At 55.0% G+C, this 19,865-nt stretch overlaps 1 protein-coding gene across 1 annotated transcript in view; it reads left to right on the forward strand.

Moving 5' to 3' along the window:
- Positions 1–19,865, forward strand: part of SLC9A5 (solute carrier family 9 member A5) — a 42,272-nt gene that overhangs the window by 3,898 nt on the left and 18,509 nt on the right. Inside the window, exons 2-5 of the mRNA XM_029911808.1 lie at positions 196–498; positions 6,414–6,577; positions 6,734–6,812; positions 16,505–16,682. Coding sequence (XP_029767668.1) covers positions 196–498; positions 6,414–6,577; positions 6,734–6,812; positions 16,505–16,682 — 724 coding nt within the window. The remainder of the gene's footprint in view (positions 1–195; positions 499–6,413; positions 6,578–6,733; positions 6,813–16,504; positions 16,683–19,865) is intronic.

Genomic DNA, 19,865 nt, shown 5'->3' on the forward strand with positions numbered 1-19,865 from the left:
TGATGCCCAGCTGGCCTGTGCGTACATGGCCATGGGGCAGCTGGGATGTTCCCTCATTACCCTGGACCCCACGTAGTCCTTTGAGGAAGCCCTATTGCAGCGTCAGTGCATTGGGGATGGTGGCACACTCCCAGAGTGTTGTAAGCTGGGGCTTGGGGCCCCGCAGTGATGCCCTGTTCCCTGTCTGCCCTGCAGTGTTCCAGCTGTCCAGGAAGGTGACGTCCGTGGTCCCAGAGAGTTGCCTCCTCATCCTGCTGGGGCTGGGCCTCGGGGGCATTGTCCTGGCCATCGCTAAGAGAGCTGAGTACCAGCTGGAGCCCAGCATGTTCTTCCTCTTCCTCCTGCCCCCCATCGTCCTGGACTCGGGCTATTTCATGCCTAGCCGGCTGTTCTTTGACAACCTCGGGGCAATCCTGACCTACGCGGTGATTGGCACGCTGTGGAATTCCTTCGCCACCGGAGCCGCCCTCTGGGGCGTGAAGCAAGCGGGTCTGATGGGTAAGTGAGCTGGGCCCCGGGACATCTGCCTCTCTCACAACACATGGGGCCGATGGCAGGGCAGCCGGAGTTGGATGGTAACTGAACTGGCCATGCCACTGGCCATCCCACTCACGCCTGGGAGGCCTGGAATGATCTGGGGGTTCATTAACCAACATGCCGGGATGAGAAAAGAATAAAAAAAACCCACGAGCGAGTCTGCGGTGAGCTGCGCCCACACCTACACTGCGTTCTCGACCCCCGTGCTTCCCAAGCGTGCCACTGCGGTGTCGACACCATTAATATGTTCATGAATCAGATGTGTGGTTTTGTGGTCCACTTCTGGTGCTGAAGCTATGCTGATGGGTAGGCGTAAGGATCCGTATCTTCCAAATGAGGTATTCAATATGCATAGTTTTGATCTTTCTTCAGTTAATTTTAGCTGCCAGAATCCCGAGGAGGCAGCCAACGTGCTGAAATATGGAGCCATAATCTCTTCTCTGGTTGGCAGTTTGAAATGTTCTCTCTTTTTTTCACCTTGTTGAAGTCTCGCTGATCTAAGCATATGTGTAGCTGGCCGTTGCTTTTCTCCACAATGACTCGGGAGCTCACGCATTCCGTTGGCCCCTCCCTTTTTTGTATTACTTGCATTGCTCTCAGCCTTGAGTTTATCACGGAGTGCAAATGGCACCTTTCTAGATGGATGGAAACTGGAGGGACCTGCTTGTTTATCTGGATCGTATGTTCACCCTGGAACAATCCAACCCTTGGAACAGATCATGATATTCCCAAAAGAGTGCCCCATAGCCAGGGTCAGTATGATCTTGTAGTGATAGCACCCGTTTTACCAGATTGAGTTTTTCTGAGGCAGCCAGGCCTAAAATTGATGTCACATCCTTTGGCACTACAATGAACGGGAGCCTGTACATGTTGTTTTTATGGTTGATGCTAGCAATGCACCTCCCCTTTACTGGTATATTTGTTCCAGAATAACCAGTTACGTTGTTTGTTGGTCCCAGTTTTGGTCTTCTCTTCAGTCTCTCATAATCCTGTTCAGACAGAATAGTGACCTGAGCTCCTGTGTCCAGTTTCGGTGGAATAATTGTTTCATTTGCTGTCATGGGCAGTATCCAGTCCCTCTCATCAGGCTTGTGTGTAAAAGTCCTCAACCAGGTTGTCTTCAACTTAACACACGTCACTTTTCTGCTTTGGGGATCTGCAGCATTTTGCAAAATGATTATTTCCCCCACATTTATGATAGTTTCCCAAAGACAACACACTGTTTGGGGCCATGCTGTGACTCACAACTTTCCATGTAGCTGGCTGTACCCAGTCTCCCCCCCAGCAGTGGTGTTCACAGTGAGTGGTTCCACACTTTGATTTTACCTTTTCTGGCTATATTCTTTTGTACTTACTACACAGATAACCCCTTCTGGTGAATTCAGCTCTTTGGCTTGTGCTTTCACAGTTTCTGCTGCCCTGCCTGTCCGGAGAGCTGCTTTTTCTAAAGTTAAATCTTCACAGAGCAGTCTCTCTCTCAGCACACTGTCTGTAATGCCACAAATGATTCTATCTCTGACCAGAGACACTGTCAACTCACTTAGTGATGCTCCTTAATTCTGTGACATTGCTCTCTGGTGTCATCAGTTTTGCATGCATGTACAAAATGTGTCTGTCTCAAAGGTCTCATTCCTCTTTGGCAGGCAGTATGTGACAGGACCCCCGGGGTGCAGCCTGGGACTGTGGGACCGCTGTGCCCCCTTAACTCTCCAGCCTGGGCTGTCTCTCACAATGCTTTGCTAGTGACAAGCAGCAAAACCCTCCAGGCGCTGTGATCACTCAGCACAGCGGGATGTGAAGCCCTACACCCAGCTAGATTGCATGAATGCTCCCAGAGCCACTCATGAATCACACAGAGAAAGGCACCAGCCCAATTCTCCCCGGCTTGCACCCTCCAGCTGTACCGTCTTGCACTGCTCAAGACGAGCAGTGCAAGTTTATTACTTGGTTCACCACTTCATCAATAGAAAGTGGACAGACACCAGCCTTTGTAAAACCTGAGCAGATTTACCAAACACTTCAGGCAACTCATTGGTAAAGATAAACAATAAAACAAATTTATTGACTACAAAAGATAGATTCTAAGTGATTATAAGTGATAAGCAAAAAGTCAGCGTGGTTACCAAAAGAAAACAAAATATAAGCACTCAGTCTAAACTCTCAACCCTATTAGACAGGGCAACATTTAGATTAAGCAGTTTTTCTCACCCCACTGGATATTGCATTTCATCCCTGAAACCTGGGCCAGTCTCCTCTGTTGGAGTCTTCAGTCTTTTCAGTGTCCTTGTTGCTTGCAGCATAGGTGGGAAGGGGAGAGAAGAAAAGGCGCAGTCTGGGGCCGCTGTGTTCTGTTTTATACCCTCAGTCCATGTGCTTGGAAAACATGTCTGGGGGAATTACTGAGTCCCCAGGCAAGGTTGAGCGATTCCCCTGGGGTGGCCTCATGCAGGTGAGTCATCGCATTGTAGCTCCTTGCTGGACAATGGCTGTTGATGGTTGTTTCACACCCCGCCCGGGCGCTGGTTACTTTCCTTGCTATTGTCTCTGGGGAGCGAATATCTGGCCGATTCCCCAACTTACAGCATGTTTTAGTGACAACCATACTACACAATCTCATAACTTTATATGCACTAATGATCTACATATTTAGCTAGAACAATGACTTTCAGCCGATCATAAACTTTCCCCTGATTCCTCACATGGCATACAATTATATAAATGAGGAATATGAGAGTTACTGAGTGCTCCCCCAAGGTATAGTATGTCACACAGTGCTCCTCAAATAGTGAGTATTTTACTTCATGCTTTCATCTTCTTCAAATTTAAAGTTGTTATAAATATCCAATGCTTCCTCCCCACAATATGCGAAAAGATTGATTTCACTTTATCATTTTTCTCCTCTTCCCCTGTGGCTGCTAAATACAATTCAAACCTCTGTCGGAATTTTTTCCAGTTGTCTGCGATGTTGCCTGGCAATTGCAGACTGGATGGAGCTTGCAAGTCATCCACGTTTGGCTTTTCCCCCTTCTTAAGCTAGTCAAGCTTTGACTGTGCCCATAAAATACATACAAAGGCCTTTGCTCTTCTCTGTTTGCTGCTCTATGTGTTCCCCTTGCCTCTGCTTTTCACTTCAAGCCCAGGAGTTAACCTCAGACTGACCCCAGGCTCCCTCTGGCTCAGCACCTTTGACACCATGAAATGATCTGGGGGTTCATCAAACACCAAACCAGGGAATGAGAAAGGAATAAAACTGGGCAAGGGCCAGGGTGCTGCGTACTTCCTGCATGGCCCTGCAGCCGGAAGCTCCGTGAAGTCCAGGGAGGGTTCGCACCCACCATTGGGGAGCTCAGGGATTTTAGTGGAGAAATTCCTCTTATCCGACCCCTCATCCCCATGTGCCTCTGAGCTCTGGGTGGCCACCGGCTGTGCTGTGCCCGTTACAGCCCTGGCAGCTGCAGCACATCCCAGACATGGCTGATGCATTGGCTGGCAGTCACTGCTCAGACTGAGCCATCGCCGTCCCAGAGATAGTCCTCCCCCACTCCCTGCCACTCACCCCTTTCCCCAAGGGGCTACTCGGTGACTCCTCGAGGCTGCTGCGCCCTCAGGACCAGCCAGTGCCACCCCCTGGCCCCCAGGGCAAGGTTTTCACACGTTCATTCTCTCTCTCCCTCAGCCCACAACCTCCTCACCACCCCCTCCCCTGGTATCCTCCCCAGGCTGGGGGGAAGAGACCAGCCCTGGCCCTCCTGCAGGGAGCTGGTGGGGTCCTAGCACTGCTAGCAGAACCCCATCTAGGCTCCAGCACCTCCGCAAGCTTGGGTGGGCAGACAAGGGGGATGGTGATGTGGAAGAGAGGGAGCGCCCCAGTCAAGGGCAGCTCCTAGCAGCTCTGCCAGGGTGTTACCCTGAAATTTAGACTCTGGGGTGCCCCTAAAATAAACACCCTATTGCCCCCTCAATCTGCTCTTCCTGGGGTCTGGATCTCCAGGGTTGTTAAGGAAACACTTGAAGGACACGGATGTAACCTTCCGATAAAGTGATTGGCACAGGAGTATTCTTGTAACTAATAATCCCCAATACAATATAATCTAAAGTCCTAAATAAGACACCAATCCCTGATTGCAAGTTAAAAGAGCATTCAAACCACAATAGCACACAGTTCAAATGATTCTAAGTGAAGCACTTTTCTACAAATGGCCAGTCTGTAACCAATCATTGACAGCACTTCTTCAATTATACTTTAGATCAGGGGTCGGCAACCTTTCAGAAGTGGTGTGCCAAGTCTTCATTTATTCACTCTAATTTAAGGTTTCGCGTGCCCGTAATACATTTTAACCTTTTTAGAAGGTCTCTTTCTATAAGTCTATAATATAGAACTAAACTATTGTTGTATGTAAAGTAAATAAGGTTTTTAAAATGTTTAAGAAGCTTCATTTAAAATTAAATTAAAATGCAGAGCCCCCCGGACGGATGGCCAGGACCAAGGCGTGAGAGTGCCACTGAAAATCAGCTTGCATGCCGCCTTTGGCACGTGTGCCAGAGGTTGCCTACCCCTGCTTTAGATTTTACATAAGTAAATTTCAATTAATAACAATATTTTATGCATTCTTATTAGTGCGCACACACGCACACAAAATACTACCCTACACTATGCTTATAATAAAACTAACGTATTTTGTAAATCTTTTGGCATCTTTCTTTACTTGCTGCTGAAGCAGCTTCTCCCAACAGGGTTCTCCCCAGGATTTTAAGCTGTCACTCTCTCTTCAAGTATCAGAGGGGTAGCCGTGTTAGCCACCGGACTCCTCGTTGACTCTCTCGTCACAGCTTTGTAGCTGCGGTTAGTGTTCCAAATTCACTCTCCCTCAGCTCCGTTTCGCCATTCGTAGTTGTTGCCACTTGGTTCTCTCGGCAGCTTCTCTCGCTCTGCTACAAAATTTCTTCAGTGGCTCCTGTGTCTGCTCTGCGATCTCCCTTTCCCAGCAGCCGCTCTTCCACCTCCTTTCCAGCAGTTCGTCTTGCTGGCTCCTCACTCTCACTCCGTCTTCTCCCGATCGCTCTCCTCGCCGGCTCCTGACTGACCGGCTGCCTGTCAGCACAGTAGTATTTATACTGTTCTAACCCACATCACCTCATCTTCAGCTACCAGAAGAAGCAGCCCCAAACCGGCCCATGTCAGTTCAGGCTGAGGCTGTTCACCTTTCTGTCACTCCCTTCATTCTGTACATGCTCCCTGTTGCTGTTGCCTTCAGAGTTACGATTCTGCCAAGCCTCTCACCTACTGGGCCTTTTGCCAGGGCACCATCTTAGCACTCCTGGGCAGTCTGCCAATTAACTGAACTTTTCACCCACCCTATGTTAGCACTGAGGTACTCCAGATCTCCAGATTTCCTCTTGGAGTGGCCTGGCTCCTGCTTATTCGGAATTGAGACCAAGCAGACAAAATGGAGACTGGAGAATTTCTCTAGGAACAGGGGAGGGTCCCTTCTGAGCCCTCTGGCAGAGCTGCTGCCGACAGCAGGGGCCCCGCGTTGTGCAGAGACAGACACGTGGCATCTCCTGCCCACTCCATGGTCACCACTGAGCAGACACGAGGCTGGTTGTTTATCAGGGCCTGCCAGGCTGGCCTTGCTCTGTGTGCCATGATAGTGGCCTCCCCAGCGCAGGCACCTCCCCAGCTCTGTGCAGGGCGGGTGGGCTCCCTCCTTCGCTTCTCTCGCTCCCTGGTGTGTCTGGCTGGGCCCTTAGGGCGTGGAGCCTGGTCTGCTTCCCCTGGGCAGCGTGAGGTGGGTGCAGCTGGAGATACAAGAGGCTGAGGCCCAGTCCACGCCCCCTCCCGAGGTGCCCTGAGCGGTGTGTTTCTGTCCTGGCAGACGCGGGCGTGGACGCTGGCCTGATGGACTTCCTGCTCTTCGGCAGCCTCATCTCGGCCGTGGATCCTGTGGCGGTGCTGGCCGTCTTCGAGGAAGTCCACATCAACGAGACCCTCTTCATCATCGTGTTCGGGGAGTCCCTGCTGAACGACGCCGTCACCGTGGTGAGTACGGCCCAGGGTCTGAAGGGGCAGGCATCACATGCCCAAAAGGAGAAACACATCTGCACGTTTCCCAGGACAGCGCAGGCTAGAGTCAAGAAGGGGCTGTTGGTCCATCAGGACCAGGCGTTGGGCTAACCCTGTTGCTTTGCCTTGCAGGTGCTGTACAAAGTCTTTAACTCCTTTGTGGAGATGGGCCCCGCGCATGTCCAGGCCACAGACTACCTGAAGGGTGTCGGTGAGTGTGTCTCCAGCCCCTCTCTGTTAGCCATGCTGTGCCCGGCCCCGCTTTCTCTGCTGGAGGGTGTGTAGTGCGGGCGTGGCTGCCAGCGCCCCCTGCTGGGGAGCCAAGACTGGCTGGCACTGGGGAGCACTGAGTGCAGACAAGTGCCCTCCATACAGCCCGGGGCCGGTGACAGGTGGGCGGCTGCTTTGACAGCCTGTGTCACGCGTGCATGGTGGGCCATACAGGACGACGTCCCCTCCAGGGCATTGTAAAGGACTCGCCCGCCTGCCCTGCCCCTGTACAACCCACTGGGCAGCTCGCTGGAGTGCCGGGCCATGCACACAGCCGGTCTCCAGTGTGAAATGCTTGAAGATCCCAAGTCCTTAAGAGACCGTGACAGGCTTAGGCTATGTCTACACTACAGAATTAGGTCGGATTTATAGAAGCCGGTTTTATAGAAACCGGTTGTATGCAGCCGATTGTGTGTGTCCTCACCTAAAATGCTCTAAGTGCATGAAGTCGGCGGACCGCGTCCACAGTACCGAGGCTAGCGTCGACTTCCGGCGCATTGCACTATGGTACCTATCCCACAGTTCCCGGAGCCTCCGGCGCCCATTGGAATTATGGGTTGAGATCGCAATGCCCGGATGATGCAAAGCAGTGCCGCGAGGGGTTCTGGGTACATTGCGTCAGGCCCCTCCCCCGCCGTCACAGCAACGGCAGACAATAGATTCGCGCCTTTTTACCTGGGTTACCTGTGCAGACAACATACCACGCCAAGCATGGAGCCCGCTCAGCTCAGCTTACCGTCACCATATCTCTTCCGGGTGCCGGCAAACGTGGGACTGCATTGCTAAACAGCAGCAGCAGCTTACTGCCTTTTGGCGGTAGACGGTGCAGCATGACTGGTAGCCTTCATTGGCGATCTGGGTGCAGGCAGCTGTGGGGCTGGCAGCCGTGGTGCTGCATTGCACCAGCCCCTTGCCTTTTGGTAGAAGATGGTTTATTACGACTGGTATCCGTCGTCGTCGTACTGCAGCGGCTGTCAATCATGGGCACCCGGGCAGACAATGATGGTTATCAGTCGTAGTATGCTATTTTCTGCCAAGTGCCCAGTATTGTCTGCTAAGCACCCAGAAGAGGCCGATGGCGATCTGGGTGCTGGCAGACATGGGGCTGGCAGACGTGGGGCTAGATTGCTACACAGCAGCAACCCCTTGCCTTTTGGGCAGTAGATAGCATATTACGATTGGTATCCATCGTTGTCGTACTGCACTGGGTATCAGATGGTGCAATAGACCTGAAGGCTTACTGCCAAGCGCCCAGTATTTGCTGCCAAGCACCCAGAAAATGCCAAGGGCTATCAGTCATGCTGCGCCGTCGTCTTAAGATGTAAAAAATAGATTTATTCTCCATTCATTTGCTTCCCCCCTCCCTCCTGCTAAACCCAGGCTTTTGAGTTCAATCTTGGGGGGGGGGGGCATTCTGTGTGACATTTGTTTGTGTTTCTCCCTGATGCAAAGCCACCTTTCTTGATTTTCATTCCCTGTACCTGTACGCGGTGTCACTCGCCCCTCCCTCCCTCTCTCCCTCCCTCCCTTCTTCCCCTGGTCCGTCAGATTCTACTTTCGCGCCTTTTTTCAGACCAGACGCCATAGCTAGCACTGGGATCATGGAGCCCGCTCAGATCACCGCGGCAATTCTGAGCACTATGAACACCACGCGCATTGTCCTGGAAAACATGCAGAGCCTCCTGGACATGCCAAAGCCAAACCAGGACCAGCTGAGGAGGAGGCGATTGCAGCGCGGCGACGATAGTGATGAGGAAATTGACATGGACCTCTCACAAGGCACAGGCCCCAGCAATGTGGAAATCTTGGTGTTACTGGGGCAGGTTCATGCCGTGGACCGCCGATTCTGGGCCCGGGAAACAAGCACAGAGTGGTGGGACCGCATCGTGTTGCAGGTCTGGGACGATGCCCAGTGGCTGCGAAACTTTCGCATGCGTAAGGGCACTTTCATGGAACTTTGTGACTTGCTTTCCCCTGCCCTGAAGCGCCAGAATACCAGGATGAGAGCAGCCCTCACAGTGGAGAAGCGAGTGGCGATAGCCCTGTGGAAGCTTGCAACGCCAGACAGCTACCGGTCAGTCGGGAATCAATTTGGAGTGGGCAAATCTACTGTGGGGGCTGCTGTGATCCAAGTTGCCAGGGCAATGAGAGACCTGGTGATATCAAGGGTAGTGACTCTGGGAAACGTGCAGACCATAGTGGATGGCTTTGCTGCAATGGGATTCCCAAACTGTGGTGGGGCCATAGACGGAACCCATATCCCTATCTTGGCACCGGCGCACCAAGCCGCCGACTACATAAACCGCAAGGGGTACTTTTCAATGCTGCTGCAAGCCCTGGTGGATCACAAGGGACGTTTCACCGACATCAACGTGGGCTGGCCGGGAAGGGTACATGATGCTCGCGTCTTCAGGCAGTCTCTTCTGTTTCGAAAGCTGGAGGAAGGGACTTTCTTCCCGGACCAGAAAATAACCATTGGGGATGTTGAAATGCCTATCGTGATCCTTGGGGACCCAGCCTACCCCTTAATGCCATGGCTCATGAAGCCATACACAGGCAGCCTGGACAGCAGTCAGGACCTGTTCAACTACAGGCTGAGCAAGTGCCGAATGGTGGTGGAATGTGCATTTGGCCGTTTAAAAGCGCGCTGGCGCAGCTTACTGACTCGCTCAGACCTTAGCGAAAAGAATCTCCCCATTGTTATTGCTGCTTGCTGTGCGCTCCACAATATATGTGAAAGTAAGGGGGAGACATTTATGGCGGGGTGGGAGGTTGAGGCAAATCGCCTGGCCGCTGATTACGCGCAGCCAGACACCAGGGCGGTTAGAGGAGCACAGCAGGGCGCGGTGCGCATCAGAGAAGCGTTGAAAACCAGTTTTGTGACTGGCCAGGCTACGGAGTGAAACTTCTGTTTGTTGCTCCTTGATGAACCCTCTGCCCCTCCCCCACCACCCTGTTAACTCTACTTCCCTGCAAACCAACCACCCCACCCTCCCCTACTACCCTCCCCCCTTCGAGCACCACTTGCAGAGGCAATAAAGTCATTGTTGCTTCACATTCATGCATTCTTTATTAATTCAGCACACAACTAGGGGGATAATTGGAAAGGTAGCCCGGGATGGGTGGGGGAGGAGGGAAGGAAAAGGACACACTCCAATTTAAAACTTTAAAACTTATTGCTATGGAAATCATCTAGGGTGGAGTGAGTGGGTGGCCGAAGGCCCCCCCACCGTGTTCTTGGGCGTCTGGGTGAGGAGGCAATGGGACTTGGGGAGGAGGGCTGCTGGTTACAGAGGGGCTGTAGCGGCGTTCTCTGCTCCTGCTGCCTTTCCTGCAGCTCAACCATACGCAGGAGCATATCACTTTGATGCTCCAGCAGCCGGAGCATCGACTCTTGCTTTCTGATTACAAGTTGACGCCACCTCTCCTCTTCAGCCCGCGTTTCAGCACGCAACTTCTCCTCTTCAGCCCGCGATTCAGCACGCCACCTCTCCTCTCGCTCATATTGGGCTTTTTTAAAATCAGTCATTGACTGCCTCCACGCATTCAGCTGTGCTCTGTCAGCGTGGGAGGCAGTCTGAAGTTCAGTAAACATTTCGTCACGCGTCCTTCGCTTCCTTCTTCGAATATTCACTAGCCTCTGCGAAGGAGTAAGATTTGCAGCTGGTGGAGAAGGGAGAGGTTGTTAAAAAAGATACATTTTAGAGAACAATGGGTAGACTCTTTCACGTTAGATTTTGCTGTTCACAACATCACACAGCACATGTGCTTTCGTTACAAGGTCGCATTTTTCCTCTTATATTGAGAGTCTCCTGGTTTGGTGTGAGAGATCACTCACGCAGTGCCAGGACACAGATTTCAGCTTGCAGGCAGCCATGGTAAGACATATAGTCTTTGGGCTTTTTTAACCTTCTTAACATGTGGGGATGGTTTCAAACAGTTCTGCCCTCATTTCCCATACCAAGCACCCGTGCCATTTAAAATGGGTTTGCAATGTAAAAGGAGGGGCTGCGATTTCAGGTTTAACATGCAGCACAAACCCAACTAACTCCCCTCCCCCACACACCCAATTCTCTGGGATGGTCACTTCAACCCCCCCCCCCACCGCGTGGTTAACAGCGGGGTATATTTCTGTTCAGCAGAGCAGGAAGGGGCACCTCTGAATGTCCCCTTAATAAAATTGCCCCATTTTAACCAGGTGACCGTGAATGATATCACTCTCCTGAGGATAACAAAGAGAGATAAGGAATGGATGTTGTCTGCATGCCAGCAAACACCGGGACCATACGCTGCCATGCTTTGTTATGCAATGATTCCAGACTACGTGCTACTGGCCTGGCGTGGTAAAGTGTCCTACCATGGCGGACGGGATAAGGCAGCCCTCCCCAGAAACCTTTTGCAAAGGCTTTGGGAGTACATGAAGGAGAGCTTTCTGGAGATGTCCCTGGAGGATTTCCGCTCCATCCCCATACACGTTAACAGACTTTTCCAGTAGCTGTACTGGCCGCGATTGCCAGGGCAAATTAATCATTAATCATTAAACACGCTTGTTTTTAAACCATGTGTAATTTTTGCAAATGTACACTCACCAGAGGTCCCCTGTGTGCCCTCAGGGTCTTGGGTCAGTTCGGGGGTTACTGTTTCCAGGTCCAGGGTGACAAACATATCCTGGCTGTTGGGGTAACTGGTTTCTCCGCTTCCTTGCTGCTGTGAGCTATCTATGTTCTCTCCATCCTCATCTTCCTCGTCCGCCGAACCCGCTTCCCCGTTTGCAGAGAGGGACTCATAGAACACGCTTGGGCTAGTGGTGGCTGCACGCCCTAGAATGGCATGCAGCTCCGCGTAGTAGCGGCATGTTTGCGGCTCTGCCCCGGACCTTCCGTTTGCGTCTCTGACTTTGTGGTAGGCTTGCCTTAGCTCCTTAATTTTCACGCGGCACTGCCGCGCGTCCCTGTTATGGCCTCTGTCCTTCATGGCCTTGGAGATCTTTTCTAATGTTTTGCCGTTTCTTTTACTGTTTCGGAGTTCGGCGAGCACTGCTTCATCTCCCCAGATGGCGATCAGATCCTGTACCTCCCGTTCGGTCCAGGCTGGAGCTCTTCTGCGATCCTGGGACTGGGACTGGGACTCCATCATGGTTACCTGTGCTGATGGGCTCTGCATGGTCACCTGTGCTCTCCACGCTGAGCAAACAGGAAATGAAATTCAAACGTTCGCGGGGCTTTTCCTGTCTACCTGGCCAGTGCATCTGAGATGAGAGTGCTGTCCAGAGCGGTCACAATGAAGCACTGTGGGATAGCTCCCGGAGGCCAGTAATGTCGAATTCCGTCCACACTAACCCAATTCCGACCCCCTAAGGCCGATTTTATCGCTAATCCCCTTGTCGAGGTGGTGTTAGGAAACCGGTTTAAAGGGCCCTTTAAGTCGACAGAAAGGGCTTCGTAGTGTAAACGTGTCCAGGCTTAAGTCGATTTAACGCGGCTAAAGTCGACCTAAACTCGTAGTGTAGACCAGGCCTTAGAAAGGACCAGACAGTCCCAGCTCGCTGTGTGTCTGGGGGGCTGTTTAAGGGAACGCCTTGGAGGAGCAGGCCGTGAGGAGAGGGGACGGGTAGGCGGGTGAGCCGGGCAGATGCCGTGCCATTGGAAGGGACTGCGGTGGACTGGCTTCCCAGGGGAGGTGCTGGAAGTCCCATCGCTTGGGATGTGTAAACTGGACGGGACCACGTACTCTGAGCAGCCATGGCCGGCTGGCAGACGGGGGAGGTGTGACCCAGGAGCTCTCTCCCAGCTCTCGTGGCTGCAAGCCAGAAACAGGGGGAGTCAAGTGAGTCTAAATGGAGGCTGTAGAAGCGGCTCTCAGGTGCCAGCTCCGTGGGAGACGGGCAGGGCGCAGCCGCTAACCGTTGGCTTTGTGCATAGACCTGGCCAGATGTCCGTGCTGGCTGGCTGTGTCTGTCAGCGCCCCGGTGTGCAGGCCGCTTGCCCCATAGGCAGTCCTGCCCCCAAGGAGCTCTGTGGATGGACAGACAGAGACAGACAGGGGATGGGGACCAAAAGCCAGAGAAACTTCCTAACTGCCAGGGTGGTTAAGCACTGGGATAAATTGCCTAGGGAGGTTGTGGAACCTCCATCATTGGAGGTTTTTAAGAGCCAGTTGGACAAACCCCTGTCAGGGATGGTCTAGATAGTACTCAGTCCTGACAGGAGGGCAGGGGACTGGACTAGACGACCTCTCGAGGTCCCTTCCACTTCTGTGATTCTATGATTTTATACAAGCCCAACACACCTTAACCAAGCTTGCCTGGCTCAGAGCTCTGGTCAGGAGATGAGCCGGCTGAGGTTACGAGGCCAGTCCCAGCCCGCCCCGAGCATCTGGCTGCGAGGGGCCAGCTTGTAACACAGGGGTGGGCAAACTGCCAGCAGCTTGGCCCCACTCCGGCGCTCCTGCCTGCACCCCCTGAGCCTCTCCCCACGCCCCAACCCCCTGCCCCAGCCCTGATCCCCCTCCTGCACCCCAAACCTCTCATCCCCAACCCCACCCCAGAGCCTGCACCCCTTCCCGCACCCCTGCCCCAGCCCTGATCCCCCTCCTGCTCTCCAAACCCCTTGATCCCAGCCCAGAGCACCCTCCTGCACCCCAAACTCCTCATCCCCAGAGCCTGCTCCCCTAACCAGAGCCATCACCCCCTCCCACACCACAACCCCAATTTTGTGAGTATTCATGGCCCACCATACAATGTCTATTCCCCGATGTGGCCCTTGGGCCAAAAAGTCTGCCCAGCCCTGTTGTAGCATGTGCCCACGTCCCATTTCACAGATCATACAGCAGCGAACATCAGCCTCTGGTCTCCAGCCATAGGTGGGGCTTGTTTTGGTTGGTTGGTGTGATGGGTTCGACCCCCCTTCTGGTGCCACCTAATGTGCTGGGGTTTCACTGAGCCTCCCCTGCTCAATCAGCCTGGGCTCCCTCTCCCTGCTTTGCTGGATTAGGCTCGCCAGCCTTTTGACTGACACACCCACACTCTGCTGAAGTCAGCTCTGTGTGAGGGGCTCCCCCAGCCCTCACGTGCACCCCCCTTTTGGGAGACAAACCCGAAATAACCCTGTCTTGCTCTGTATAGAAATATTTGTACAGCGCAAGCTCATAAAATTTGCCCCCTCCCTCAATGTGAAGAGAGATGTGCACGACTTCTCCCCCTCCTCCCTGTTAGAAATTACAGAAACTGTGTATAAACAAGAAATAAGTTTAGTAACGACAAAAGGTGAATTGTAAGTGAATATAAGAGAGAACAGACAGAACCAAGCGGATTACTGACCAAATAAACCAAAATACGCAAGCTAAGCTCAATAGACTTAAGAAACAGGTTACACAATGTAAATTCTCACCTGAAATGTTATTTTAGGCAGGTGGCAAAGTTTCTGTGGTTCAGAGTTCCAGTTCTATTCCTTTTCAGACTGGACCCTGTCTCAGCCTGGACTCCCCCACCCCCCCGCCTTCCCTTCAGGCGGCTTTACCAGTCTTTCTTCTTGGGCAGACAGGCCATGGAGAGGAGGAGGAGACCCGTGTGCCTTCCTCCCCACTCTTCAATAGGATTTACACAAGGCGGGAATCCTTTGTTTCCCCAAACTTGACCCCCCCCCCTTCCCTTCCAGTGGAAAGTTACAAGAAGTCCCAGGTAATGTTTAGTATCAGGTGACAAGACCCCCTGACTCTGTAGGATCACAGAGTCCATGAGTCAGGGGCAGTGTGGAGCGTCCCCAGGAAGGCCTAGCTTTTCACAGTCCTTCGTCCTCGCTGATGGGCCATCCGCCCTGTCTGGTTTTTCCATTGTTGTACCCGAAGTGTTGGCAGTGGCGTCACCCAAAGTAGCATAGCTGAAATACAGATACATGGTCACTATTCCTAACTTCAGATACAGAAATGATACAGGCACACACCTTGGATAATCGCATTCAGTAAATTATAACCTTTCCAATGATCTCTTACAAGACCCATCTTGCATAAAGCACATCTCAGTTACGTCACAGTCATATCATAGGTGTATTTTCATAAAGAATATGGAGTGAAACGTCAGAGTTGGATATTTACAAATGCTTATAAAAGGTGTTCAGTCTCTGGCTGCCTTTTACAGTCTGTTAAAAATTAATAGTTTAGCACCTTGGGATATATCTGTGGGTGTGTGACATATGCAGCACCAACCCCCCCCCACCCCCGGTCCCTCGCCGATCCCCTGTCCAATCCTGTAATTCTTGGGGTATTTATTTATAGATTCAATTCCATTGATTTTTGCTGCCCCCAAATGTTCGGTTTGCCCCTGTGGGCTGTCTGCGTAGCTGCTCTGGGGGGCGAGCGGGAGGTTTGGCAGCTAGGGGATGGAGTGGGGGTGGAGGCTGCAGGGGGTGGCCCCCAGGAAAAGCACAGGAGAAGGTTTTGTTTTTTGTTCCCCGGGGCCTGGTGGCTGCCTTTGATCCTGGGGAGGGGCCGCAGCTCCCCTTTGCCTCCCCCGGCGGGCAGAGGAGGCGGCGTTTGGAATCAGGAGGTGAACGCCTCACTCCCAGTGGACTGTCCAATATCTCCCACTCTGCCACGCCAGGCAGTACCCAGATGTTCCCAGGGGGGTCCTTTGTCTCCGCTGGAGGCCTCCTCATTAGACGCTGCCGCGCCTCAGGTCTGTGTCCCTCGAGGAGGCCCAGGCCTCGTTCTCTGTCCTAAGAGAGCTGCTCCCTGCCCCCTATTTCACTACGCTGCGTGCGCCGGCTTTCCATATCTGTGCCAGGCCAGCACTCCGCGGTCCACGCACGAGCCAGAGTGCGAGAGAGTCGGAGACACAGGTGCTGACTTTTAGTTTTTCCCGGGGATGCTCCCCCCCGAGGGCAACGCCCTCGCTCCTCCTCTTCCTGCCCCTGCCCCACCCCCTCCCTCAAGGCCCTGCCCTTGCCCTGCCTCTCCCTGCCCCGCCCCCTTCCCCAAGGCCCTGCCCTCGCCCCTCCTCTCCCTGCCCCTGCTCCGCCCCCTCCCCCAAGGCCCCGCCCTTGCTCTGCCTCTTCCTGCCCCTGCTCCGCCCCCTCCCCAAGGCCCCGCCCTTGCTCCGCCTCTGTCACTGCATTTTTAACGGGCACGTCGCTTCTCGGACGGGATTTCCTCCGAAGGGGGTTTATTTGACAAGCGACGTGCCCGTTAAAAATGCAGTGACAGAGGCGGAGCGAGGGCAGGGCCTTGGGGAAGGGGGCAGAGCAGGGTCAGTGGTTTGAGCCTGCCAAACCCAGTGTTGTGAGTTTAATCCTTGAGGGGGCCACTTAGGGATCTGGGGCAAAATCAGTACTTGGGCCTGCTAGTGAAGGCAGGGGGCTGGACTCGATGACCTCTCGTCCCTTCCAGCTCTATGAGATAGGTATATCCCCATATTTGTCAGTAAGGAAGAGCGAGCAGCCCCTGTGCAGCGCATCCCGACCTTTGCAGTTAGCCGGGTTCTCTGCTTTTGGGGTGCAGCCGTCCTCAGTAGAGGCCTCTCCAAAGGCAGGCTCTGCGGGCAGGTCTCCGGGCTCCCTCTGGTGGTAGGTACAAGCTGCCCTCTGCCAAGGCTGCAGCCAGCAAGACTCACTCCATGGGGCTCTGCTCTTGTGCCCCCAGCTTCCTTCTTCGTGGTGAGCCTCGGGGGGGCGGCCGTGGGGCTGCTCTTCGCCTTCCTGCTGGCGCTGATCACCAGGTTCACCAAGCGCGTGCGCATCATCGAGCCGCTCTTCGTCTTCCTGCTGGCGTACATGGCGTACCTCGCCGCTGAGATGGTCTCGCTCTCCTCCATCCTCGCGTGAGTACCGCGCGCTTGGCGCACGCAGCCCTCGCCAGGCTCTTCCCCGGGCGAGAGCCGGCCTCCCCTGGCCTGTGCGAGAGGGATGCTGGGCCCCGTGGGGTGGGCACGGCGCATCCTTATGGGAGCAGGTTCCCGCAGCCCCTGCCCTCCCCTTCACCTCGCTCCTCCATCCCCAGCCCCCTCCCCTTCACGTCATTCCTCCATCCCCCCGCAGCCCGCTCTATTCATGGTATTTCTCAGCTCTGACTCGTGGCCCCCTCCAAACCTTGGTGCACCTGAATCCCGACACTAAACCTCACCCTGTTCACAGTGCTCCTCAATCCCAACTTGCAGGTGCAGTTGTGCCAGGCGATGCACAGCCCCCAGCTGAGCCCCTTCCAGAGCCAGGCAGAGGTCCCTGCACAGCAGCTGTGGGGGGCTGGAGGAGCCCCAGTGCCATGGGTGGGGGAGGGGTCTCTGAGCACTGGGGCGGGATGGAGATTTTCGCAGCGGCGGAGTCAGTCCAGGGGCCCCAGTGACAAATGAGATTCTTGTGCTGGGAGGAGGGGGGAGGTTTTTGCAGTTTTATTTTAACACCATTGACAGACAAAGCCTGAGCCGCCTCCTGCCCCCCCACCCCGCTGCCCTGGCCCAGACCCCAGTGACCCTTCCTCCCTCGCCATGACCTGCAGCCTCTGAGCTCTCCGTCTAAGGTCTCGTGTGAAGAGCGGGGCAGAGTCTGAGCGCTGTGAATATCCTGGATCTCTGTTGATTGTTGGAGTGGGCCCAGCTCTCTGGAGCACTAAGGGTTAACTCCGTCCTGTGCCACCCGCTCAGCCAGGCCAGACAATGGCACTGACCCAGTCACCCAATAGACGGGTTAATTGCTTGTGAGGGGATCTCCAGGCGTCGCCCCCACCGAGCTGATCTCCGCCACTCCTCACTAGCTTTCCCACCCAAGGTGCTGACCGTCTCCAGGCCCTGGCTGCTCCGCTACCAGCGCTCAGCGCTCTCCCCCCGAGGCCCCGAACCTCGAAAACCTTGAGCTGAGCTTGCTCTAGTTCTGACACACCAACCAGCAGGAGCAAAGAAACTTCAGCCCCCTCCCATCACCACAAAACCTCCCGGCTCCCGCCAAGGAGGCCCACGAGATTGTAAATGGATCAGTCAGTGGCAAGGAAATAGTCACCCTGGTCGAATTCCAGATGGCACCTCTCCCCACACCCCAGCCTGTGCCGAAAGGGGCAGCAACAACTGCTTTGCGTGGGACCCCCCACCCCGTAGGGGGCCGTGGTTCAGTTCTTGCTGTCGGCCTGGCCTGAGACAGCGAGAGGAGATGGTGGGACTTCCAGGCTCCCTTTGCATTCAGTGTCTCCGCCTCACTCCCGGACCCCGCGTGCTCCATCTGAGACGCCCCGGCCCCGCTCGAGTCGCTGGGGCCCTTTCCTAGGAACTGAGCTGGGGGTGCCCGGCCCGTTCTCCCCAGGAGCTGCTGCTACACATGGGCTGCAAAGCCGGTGCCCTGGAGCCGGGCGTTGGATCGCATACGTCATTACTGTGATCTCCTGGTTGCCGGGTGGGTTCTGAGGCCAGACTGGTTTGATTTTGTAGGTTCAGCAGCTAGATTCCTGTCACTCGGGAAAGGGCCTTTCCCGGGGACTCGGCTGAAGGAGCAGAGATGGCAGCATTGGGACAAAGCTTCCCCCCCTCCCCCGCCCCATAGTGGCAGGCTCCCCCCTCCCCCTCTGGGAGCCTCTCAGCGCCTCCCCAGCGGGACAGAGGAGAGGCTGTGGGGGAGGGACGTCAGGGCAAGGGCAGACAGCCGGGGCCAGACGGGAGCTGCTGAGAGGTGCTGACGCTGTTCCTGTCTGCGGGTAAATTGCCCGGATGCTGCCCCGGGAAAGCTCCGTCCCTGGGCGGATTGACCCCCCGGCGGCGTTTCAACGAGCAGCCCAAGGCAGTGACTGGTGCATTGCAGAGACAGCTGGTGTCCGGGCTCGCTCGGAGACGTTCTGCACCCGGATTGACCAGCTCAGACCAAATGGAACCTCCCTGGACCCAGAGACCTGCCTGTCGGAGGCACTGCCCGGGGTGCTGCCATCCGCGAGGGGCTCCGTGTACGGCGGTCTCTGCCCAGCCCATGTCAGGGAACATCCTGGAGCCAAGTGCCCCAGGGTCTGATCCAGCCACTTCCCTCTCGCTTTGTTCAGTCACTGGCCGTGAGCAGGAACTCCAGGGCCCAGGCCACACGTAGGGAGAACCACGTAAGGGCCCTGGCAGAGCCTGGAGAAAGCTGCGACTGAATGAGGAAGGGCCGTTTGTAGCTGCCACTGAAGAGTTGGCCCTTCGGGGGCTCGGAGGGGCTCTCCCTGGGGCAGGGCAGGAGAGGGCAGGCAGTGCTCCGGGGGAAGCAGAGGGGCTTTAGGAAGAAGCCAGTTCTGCCCAGCCTGGCTTTAGGGCCTGAGGCTGGAGCTCCAGCAGCTGGGGGCGGGCAGAGGGTGGTGGTGGGTGAGGCTGACTCTGTCCATTCTCAGAGCCCAGAGGGCAGAGCAGCCGCAGTAGCTGGCGCGCCTGGCGCACGGTATGTGGAGAACCACGGGCAGTTTGCGAACCCTGGTGTGCTGGTGGGCTCTGCTGTCCTTCTCTCTGGGTGTGGGCCTCTGAGCTCTGCACCGGGCGCCTGGTGAGTCGCTGACGCTGTCTGTGACACGCTGCAGGTGCTGTATGCCCTGTCTCTAGATCCCGTGGCCGGGCCTTTGTCTGCCGGGGCACGTGGGCAGCCACACGATGCCGGACAGCAGCACCTTGGAGCTGGACATGAGACAGGCGTGACTATCACATGGCACAGGGCTCTGCAGGATGCCACATGGGGCGGGAGCACCGCCCGAGCGACGTCTGGGGCCGCCCAGTGGGGAAGGGCTGGTTCCCCTGCTGCACACGCAGACTCGGCCCCTCTGGCTCAGCTGAGTGAGAGCAGCGGGCGGGGGACCCGGGAGAGGTGGGTCCCACTGTGGTGAGTGTCACGGAGTCCCGGGCGATGCTCTGGAACTGCTCCCCACAAAGCCAGTCAGGACTTTGGGGAGCTTCCTCTCCCTTGGAGCAGACTGTCTTCAGGGCAAGAAGCTCACACGGCTTCACCTCCTGGGTCTCTCCTTGGAGCATTCAGCATATGCCCCTCCGTGCGCTTCCCATAGTGAGTCC

The sequence above is a fragment of the Terrapene carolina genome, unplaced genomic scaffold, assembly GCF_002925995.2.
Source record: "Terrapene carolina triunguis isolate 2854851 unplaced genomic scaffold, T_m_triunguis-2.0 Scaffold130, whole genome shotgun sequence".
NCBI lineage: Eukaryota > Metazoa > Chordata > Testudines > Emydidae > Terrapene > Terrapene triunguis.